General features: G+C 34.2%; 1 protein-coding gene across 1 annotated transcript; it reads left to right on the top strand.

Annotated features, from left to right (window-relative positions):
- Nucleotides 1-755: 755 nt before the first annotated feature.
- LOC110710200 (nucleolar complex protein 2 homolog) lies at nt 756-8875 on the top strand. Its single transcript, XM_021888471.1, has 13 exons — nt 756-1092; nt 2284-2338; nt 2603-2711; nt 2794-2845; nt 2957-3051; nt 3158-3226; nt 3401-3925; nt 4678-4977; nt 5174-5500; nt 5967-6173; nt 7393-7482; nt 7572-7669; nt 8377-8875. Exons 1-13 carry the CDS (start codon nt 984-986, stop codon nt 8642-8644), a joined length of 2304 nt encoding a protein of 767 aa, XP_021744163.1. The 5' UTR covers nt 756-983; the 3' UTR covers nt 8645-8875.
- The last annotated feature ends 281 nt before the right edge of the window (nt 8876-9156 follow it).

The following is a 9156-nucleotide window of genomic DNA, read 5'->3' as shown; positions in this document are numbered from 1 at the left end:
AAGAAAGAACACAACGAAACAAATAGATGGGAGAAAGATAAAGAATTTAATGTGATATAGTTGAAGAAAAAGTAAATTAAATGTAGTGGTAACGCTAGGCAACCATAACTAACTTTTCCTCGCAAATCATTCTTCACACTTAACCTAAAAAGACAACAATGCCCCTGACTTATAAAAGGAAATGACTATTATAACCCTTGATAAACTTCTAACGTTTATCAAGGTTAGAAACATGGACAGCCTCGTAACAATTACTATAATAATGAGAATCCACCCACTCACACCTGAACCAGCCCTAAACCACTTGAAACTAACCCTAGCCCGCATGAAATAGATCTAGCCCACTTCAAACGCCCCTAAACCACCTTGGACGCCTACTCACCTTGAAATCACCCGAAACCATACCTCCCACTAGGATGTTCAAAAAATCGATCCGGACCTGACCGGACCAACCTCGGACCGGACCGAATTAACTAATCTGGTTTCTGGGTTGAGAAATTTATTTTTCCGATCCAAAACCCTATGAAAATCGCTCTTGGACCGGACCGATTTTTTGCTTAAAATTATGCATAAAACCTTAAATAATGATTAAGATTATCCTTAATAAACTTAGAGAACTTTAATTGTATGAGCACTTTTGTACTAAACATACATCAAAAAACGTTAAAATATTATTTTTCCTTTATTTTTTTTAAGTTTTCCATAAAATTATAAAAAATTGGTCCGAAGCGATCTGATCCTGTCTTCGGAACTTGAATTCATAATTCGGTCTTGGACCGATGAACAGCCCTACCTCCCCACCCTCAAACGTTAGGAAGTTGTGTAGTGTTGTACTCCGTATTACCCTGCATTCGTTTTTTCTCCTTTGCTTAGCCGCCATTTCCTTATTCCTATTCAAATTAATTTGTTTCCTTTGCCCTAAATTTCTTCGAGTTATATCATATACAAATTCAAATTTTTGTTAGAAAATTGAACAATAAATTATGGGGAAATTAGGGAAGAAAGCCAGAAAATTTGCGAAGAAGCATTTACAGACTGTAATGAAGCAAAAAAGGAAGTTCAAGGCTATCCACAAGAAGAAAAATACTCCTAGTATGAACAATTTTTCTCAATTAAAAATTCGTTCTTTTTGATTATTTTTTCATGTTCAAATGCTCAATTAAGCTACATTTGAATTGATGTTTTTGTAATTAATCGAAAAGGGTTTGTGTTTATTATTGTTTTTGATTCAATTTAATAATTGGGGATTGAATTTGTTGATTTTATTGCATATTGTTATCTGCATTTCCATCTTTTGAGTTTAGTTTGATTTGAGTTCGAGCCGAAAGCGATTCTGGGAAGCATGAGTTATAGGGCAAAGTTAATTTGTATGGAAGATGTTGAAGATAGCCCTAAATTCTTGCTATGAAATAAGCTCTAATTCGGAATTATGATTCTAAAGAATTTGGATTTTAGTTATGTGTTTAGAGCATTACTACTTTTACTCTTATAATGAAGGTAGTACGGAGTACTAACCTTTTGCAATGGAATAAGCTCTAATTCAGAATTAAATTTGTAAAGAACGCGAATTTTAGTTGTGTGTTTAGGTTATGACTTCTAGCATTAATACATTATGATAGTGAAGATAGTAATATACTATTGAACAAGCTCTAATCCAAATTCCAAATTAAAATCTTAGGGCTTGTTTGACATTGTTTTTTGTTTTAGTTTTCTATTTTTTTCAAAACTAAAAACCAAAAACAGAAAACAAGAAAAATGTGTTTTCACTTTTCTGTTGTCAGTTTTCAATATTATCATGATTTAAATAAGTTTGACTAATTTTTGATTCATTATATGATATATATCATATATTTCATATGATTTTGAAAAACCAAAAAACAGAAAACCACAATGATGCCAAACGAACCCTTAACGAACGCAAATTTTAGTTGTGTGTTTAGGGAGTGAGTGTTTCGAGTACGCACATGAAAGTTGAAAGAGGGAATGCTGAGGTTTGATTAAGATGAGAAGCAGTTGTTTGACTCATAGTTAAAAGATTACTTAAAGGGGATTTATCAGTGAGTAGTGTAAAATCATGTTAAGACTATATTTTTTGGGATAAGTGAGAGCAGTTTTAATTTGTACATGATATTTCATTGTGTATTTGAGCAGTGATGTATATCTTATGTGATTGATCTGCGACCTTATTCTCTCTTATGGTATTTACGCTTTTAGTAGTTATTTGAAGAATATTGATGATATTTATTGATTTATGTATCTTATTGGATCATTTGGACTTACTAGGGGCTAAAAGAGATGGTCCTGGAGATCCAGCCGGAGATACTACATCCACTGGAAGGTAAAAAGGTGAAACCAAAGTTACACCAAAAGGGAAAAAAACTGTTTTGTTTTGTTTGTTTTTTTAATAGTTAAGTATGCAATCTGCTGTGTGCTTGCAAATTTTCTACTTTTGTTCTGTATATGCAACACTACTTAAATTTATTGATAATTGTGTATACTGATATATAATAAAATCATTGATTTTGCAAGGGAACATTTTTATCAATCACCACTTGTAGTCAAAGTGGCAAATGCTTTATAAAAGTTTCATTTTTGTTCTTAGGATGCCAGTTATTGAAAATATAGAGGATGCTTCTCTAGATATATTTTCAAGTGAAGAAGATATTGAAATGGTTGAAGATGGTTCAGAAAGTGATGGATATCTTTCCGAGGTACTGCATTGAACCATGATTCTCTATATCTATGCATTTTTTACTTCCCTCTTTTTTCTAATGTTGATGATTTGTTATACAGGATACAAGTTGCTTATATGCTGGTGTGAGTGAAATGGAGCTTCAATCAGAAGGTGATAAATAATTTCCATGCGCATTTGTCATTTCTTCCTTCATTTATTACCTAGTTGACTGTAATGTAAACTTGATAAATTATATCACTGACCAGCTTGTTTTGTCTGTAGATGCTAGCAAAGGCAGCGAATTATCTATTCAGAACCAAACCATTTTATCAGAACTTTTGGCGAAAAAGAAAAGATTGGAGGCTTTGAAGCAAAAGGTAATTTAGTTGCTTCCCCTTTTGGAATAGAGTTTCTTAGTCTACTAATTGACTGACTCTATTTTTTGTTGTTGTTGTTGTTGTTGTTGTTGTGGGAATACTTCAGGATCCTCACTTTGTGATCTTCTTGCAAGAAAAAATTAAAGGTCTTGAATCACTTGACAACGATAATATGGTGAGTGCTAAGCAATCTCTCTTTTTTGTTAAAATTGAAACTTTGGGGCTGATGTTATCATAATATGATCTAGAAGTTTCAATTGTCCCTATGGTTACTACTCTTATCATTTAACCCATTTTTGAACTACATATATGTTATTTTCCTTGACAAGTGATTTCTTTTATGGACAAGTCTGATGAAGATGAGACAAGTAATCACGAACTTCAGTCTTTTAATGGCGTTGCCCCAAGTCCAAATGCTGGCAAAGTGTTAAGTTCCTCTACTGTCAAGAGCTGGTGTCAGCTAGTTAAAGAGCAGCAAAATTTGTCTATTCTGCGTGGTCTTCTAAATGCCTATCGTTCAGCATGCCACTATGGTGCTGAATCAACTGAATCTAATACGTCTGTCTCCTCTCCAATTATACAAAACAAAGAGACCTTTTGCACTATTTTAATGTTTATGCTTTCCGAAAGTGATCAATTATTTCGGGGCTCATTGGGGATATCTTCCGATTGCAAGAAGCAGACCATACTAGAGTTAAAAGGTTCCTCAAAATGGGAAAGTGTGAAGCCGATGGTCAAGTCATTTTTGACTAGTATTCTGTTCCTCTTGAATCAGTTTACCGATGCAGACATGTTGGCATATTCCTTGAATCGGTTGAGAGTTTCATTGGTATTTTTTGCTGCATTTCCATCTTTGCAGTCCAAACTCACTGAGGTATCTTAAGTTTGAGAAAATATTATAAAATTAAATATATTTGTGCTCCAAAATGTTTTCTGCTTTTAAATGTCAACATCTTTTCTGTAAGTGTGTTGAATTTTTTGGAGAAAAAGTTAGAATTCATTTCCATAATGTATATCTTTATGGGTTGGTCTGTGTTCCCCAAAGACCTCACTCTTTTTTAGCTATTCATAATGATTATAGTTTACTGATTATTGTCATTGTTTAAATTACCTAATCTATTTTGCTCTTTCTCAAAAACTCACCTTTAATCTCTATCGAGTAGGGTGTAAGTTTGCATATATTTGGATTAGTAGAGCTATGGACCTCCAAGCCTTGCTTGATGGTGGTCGATACGTATGGAACTTTCATAAATCTCATAATTGCTACCTACATTAGTTATCATTCAAGCCTGTTCTTTGTTCTAGTAATTTAGGCCAGTTTCTTGAAAATAATGTAAAACTCTGACCTGTCAAATTGTTTATGTCTCTTAAATCAGCCTCTTAACATGTGTCGTGAATTTGTCCCTCTCCTTTCCTCTTTGGTGTTGTGGCAGTTACGGATATGATGATTGATGAATGCAATTATTGATGTTTACTATTCTATCTTCATTTCTCGCGTGATGTTATGTTTGATAGTGCTAAATTGCTAATAGTAAATTTTTTAATCTAGGGCTGAATACATATCTCTATAGCTGGGGCCTTTAAAATGTTTGTGATGATTTCTTGACTACCTACTGCACACTGCAGGTTGCTGTCCACCTTTGGGCAAGTGGTGGAGGGACTCTTTCATCATGCTCCTTTACTGTCTTGCGTGATCTAGCTTCTCACTTTGGGCATGATTCCTATGATAAATGCTTGAAGAAAACATATAAAGCCATAATTTCACGCTGCAAAGTTGTGGACCCTTCTAATTTAAATCATATAGAATACATCATAAGTTCCTTTGTTGAGCTGTGCTCTATAGATTTGCAGAAATCAATCAAAGTGGCTTTGGCATCTGTTCCGAAACTAGCTGTAATCCTGAAGTTGGGCTTGCAAACTAAGGAGGTATATGGTACACTTAATGTCTATGCGTGCTATAGACGTTATACTACTTTGTTAAAGAGAAAAATTCTACTTATTGTCTCTAATTGCTCTCACATGAAAATCAAGAATATTAGAAGTGAAGCCAATATATTGATTTTAGATTTTCCTTAGCTTCTGCTGTTTGTTGAAATTAAAGTGTACTATGAATGTCTGGCAGGAAGCTTTGAAGAAGATTTGCAGTTGGGAGTATGTTTTGTGCATTGATCTCTGGGTTAAATACGTGTCTGTTAATTTTAAAGATTGTGATCTTCATGGTCTTCTATATCCACTCATCCAAGTCATTAATGGAGTGGCTAAACTCTTTGCTGGTCCGAAATATTTGCCTTTGAGAGTCAAATGCATACAATGGTTAAATCAACTTTCCGCAGCTAGTGAAATCTTCATCCCTATCTCTTCATTGGCATTGGATTTATTGGAGAGCAGTAGCGCCCAGGGAGATGAAAAGCGTCGAAAGGGCAGTATTAACTTATCAACTATTTTGATGGTATGAATATTATTTCAACCTTTCTGATTTTGTAACTATTCATTGGCAAACTTTGCTGTATAATATTAATCGTGGCATAGTTTGATATGCTCTGCTTGCTTCTGCTGCAGAATTTATGATTACTATTTATTGTAGCTAAAAGTTTGCTTCACCACCTCATCTGACACAGGATTTGCAGTATTTATTTTTAAGATTGTTGGTTCTTGATTACAGATTGTTTTTTGTTTTTTGAATTCATTGATTTTGTCATTTTTCAAAATATTGAACCAAAAGAGTTTTTATTAGTAAAAATAATTGTAATGCATTTGGGTGTGTATGTCATAATTGGAGTTTAAAAAATGGAATCTGTTTATATTTTAATTGTGATTGTGGCACTACTCTTCTCCTGAATCTGCGAAATAAGTTTACAATTTTGTAGTATGCTTAAACAACTGGATGATTATAAATATGTTGGTTGATGGACCAGTTACCTAAATATTGGCTGAAGTCGTCAGAATTTCAAGAGGAGTGTGTTTCTGCTGTCGTGGAGCTGCTTTGTTCGCATTTTATTCAGTGGAGCCATCACATATCTTTCCCTGAACTTGCTACCGTTCCTGTCATCCGCTTGAAGCAATTTCATGAGAAGTCTGCTATTGAAAGCCTTCGCCGGCCAGTGAAGCGCCTAATTGATCAGGTAATTTCATTGGCTTCATTGCATTTGTTTGGCAGCAGTGTTTACGTGACATCTTGGTCATTTATCAGCAAGTAATATATCTGTCTTTTTGTTTGGTGTATTTGTGTTGGCTTTGCTTTTGGCCTTACCTATTAAATTCTAGATGATGGAATGATTGGAAACATATAGGAAAGGCGATCCTGGTGTTAGCACTTTGCTGACTGTTTTTGTTTTGAGTCATAAGCTGAACTGAGGGACAGAATGTAGGCCAGATACTGATTTTAGAGCGAGACTGTCTACTAACTTGAAAATTGATGATAAAGAAAGTTAGATGCTGATTTATCTGTGCTTGAGAGATGTTCGGCAATATTTGAAGGATTTCTAGCAAGTTTTTACATAAGCACTAGGGAAAAAAAGCTGGATTATATATCATATTATCAATTCTTATATTCCAATGTATGCATCATGCTGTGGCTCTTTAGCACTCTTGATTTGGAAAAAGAGCGACATGACACTTGGGTTTTGAATTTATTATTTACATCAATCTATGGACATATGATTATAAACCTATGTAGAATTGAAGCTATACATTCATACATCTTATTGTTACACTTGATTGAACTCTTTGCTGTTCCACTATATATATATAATGCTCTGAAGATGAAGCTTATACTGACTTTGACATAGCGTTTGGTCTATGGTATTTACTTGTTAGAATTTTCATCTATTCCATTGCTGATGACCAAAAATGCTGCAATGTAATTTTGTTGCTTTCTTTTGCTCGTCTCAGATAGAAAGGAAAACATTCTCCATGATTGCTAGTTAACAGAAACAAACGTGGTTAATTGAGTTATAGAAAACACTTTGTTTGGTTTTACTCGTGCTGTAATATTGACTGTTAAATAGACATTAGATTGAGTAGTCTTTTACTGTTTGGTACACTTTGTAGCTCATACTTCCTTTTGCATTGCAAAGGGGAGAGGAACTGAGATTTGACTAGCAATTGCTTGGGCAACTATGTGGTGCCAGAAATGCGCTGAACATGCATCTCTCTTCTGGTTTAGACTTGTTAAAGGCCTTAAAGCTGTGTACATTTGGGGTCCTGGTACACCTGCGACCTTCCTAACAGTGGATCTACAGTTCTACACATTGCTTTTTGTTTTGCAATTGTTGTAGGGGCCTTGTAGGTGGGTTTAAAGTTATGTTGATTACCTTGTCATGTTGTTTTCTCTTCTCACAGGTGGAGAAGAACATGGAGTTTGTCCAGAGAAAGAGAGAGGATGTTTCATTTTCACCAATAGACCAAGGATCTGCAGATTCATTTCTTCAGGTTATCAATACGTTTCCACCATCTGTAGAAAATATAGGCGTACCATCTGATTTTAATTTAATCTCGCTGATTGCTTGAATAATGTGCAGAGTGAAAAGCGCGATGACAAATCCCCATTTATTCAGTACTACAAAAGTATAATGCTAAACGCCATGACTAGGAAACTCAGCACAAAAGACCATACAAAGTAAGTCTGATTTTCTTTTTGAGTGATACTCTTCCATTAGAGTGATGTAGAATCCATCTTTTCTATGAAGTACTATAAGTTGATAGATTTTGCTTGGGAGTTTATATGCCAGTAGTGATTGTCCCTGCTAATAAATTCGAGGCATACTATGTGCTGTCTAGCCTTTATTTGTTCCTTAGGTACAAGTGATGATGAACAAATTCATCTTTAATATACCACAAAGTGTATGCGAATAGTTGGTTTGCACTACAGATGATAAGGCTGTATGTGACAAAGAAGCGGTTAGGGTTTAAGGGTTAAAGATGGAGGATATTTCTCAGTCAATATTTTCTCAACCCTTGCACAGTTACTCCTTGTATCACAACTTTAAGACTAGCCTTGGCTTTGAGATTACTATTTCCTAGCATCTATTCTCTTCATAATTGATTTTTAGGAATACTCTGCTTCTTACAGCCTGCATCCCATAATGTTATTCTCACTTCATGTTTTATATGATCAGCCTTGGAGGATTAATGTTATATTATTTATTCAGTTGATCTTTATCATCTATTCAACTGTAAATTTGAACTTAGTCATTGTTCTTTTGTCACGTCGATCAACTTCAGAACTGATAACATTGATAACACTAGATTTGCATTTATATCTGTGCTCTTTGGTTTTAACCTGCCTTCTTCACTGATGTGTGGTCTTGTTCCCTAAATGTGTAGTGTGCCAAATCAGAATAAATCGAAAGGGAAAAAGCAAAAGCCTCCACAAAAGTCAGAGGGTGTGAATGCTGATGGTGTAAAAGAAATTGCAAAGACCGACGGATTAAGTAGTGTGCCAAATCAGAATAAATTGAAAGGGAAAAAGCGGAAGGCACCACAAAAGTCTGAGGGTGCGAGTGCTGATGGTGTAAAAGAAATTGTAAAGACCGACAACGATTCATCTACCAAAAGTCAGAAAGTTGTGAAGAAAAAGAAGCAGAGAACTTGAGCATGTTTTAACTTGTGAGATTATAGGCAAGAACACAAATGTTCCCCCTGGATTGTGTATTTCCTCTCAGTCTCCTTGTTCACGGGAAATTTTGTATGGTAGATTATAGGTGCTTACTCGAATTTTTTTTTTTTTTTTTAATTTGGCGTAATTTAGTAATGTACTCCGTAACAGATTTGATCTTATTTCGTGTAATAGAGAAAAATTTGGAAACCAAAATTTTTAATCTCATATTGTTCCCCAAAATATCTAGATGAAAGTTTTTCCATATTCGTTATAATTTTGTCGCTTATGTATTTCCATATTGTAAAATTTGTACATTATTTTCTTTTATCATTTTTCTTTTAAGGTCCTCTTCACTTCACCTTATTTTTGATGAAGGGAAATTATTTTTACTTAATTGAAATTATTTTATTGATTCTCTATTATATTCTTCTTTAAAGTTACTGATTTTTATTGAACAAAACTTATATTTACAAAGCTGAAATTATTTTTACTGAATTGAACTTAAT

This window comes from Chenopodium quinoa, unplaced genomic scaffold (assembly GCF_001683475.1).
Source record: "Chenopodium quinoa cultivar QQ74 unplaced genomic scaffold, ASM168347v1, whole genome shotgun sequence".
Taxonomy (NCBI): Eukaryota; Viridiplantae; Streptophyta; class Magnoliopsida; order Caryophyllales; family Amaranthaceae; genus Chenopodium; species Chenopodium quinoa.
The sequence above is the reverse complement of the archived record's forward strand: the minus strand, read 5'-3'. Positions and strand labels throughout refer to the sequence as shown.

Excerpts from the sequence above, each read along its gene's own strand:
- LOC110710200 (XM_021888471.1), top strand. The coding sequence starts at position 984 with ATGGGGAAATTAGGGAAGAAAGCCAGAAAATTTGCGAAGAAGCATTTA. Across the intron at positions 3,926-4,677 it reads TGCAGTCCAAACTCACTGAG|GTTGCTGTCCACCTTTGGGC; the intron begins GTATCTTAAGTT and ends TGCACACTGCAG. Across the intron at positions 7,670-8,376 it reads AGCACAAAAGACCATACAAA|TGTGCCAAATCAGAATAAAT; the intron begins GTAAGTCTGATT and ends CTAAATGTGTAG.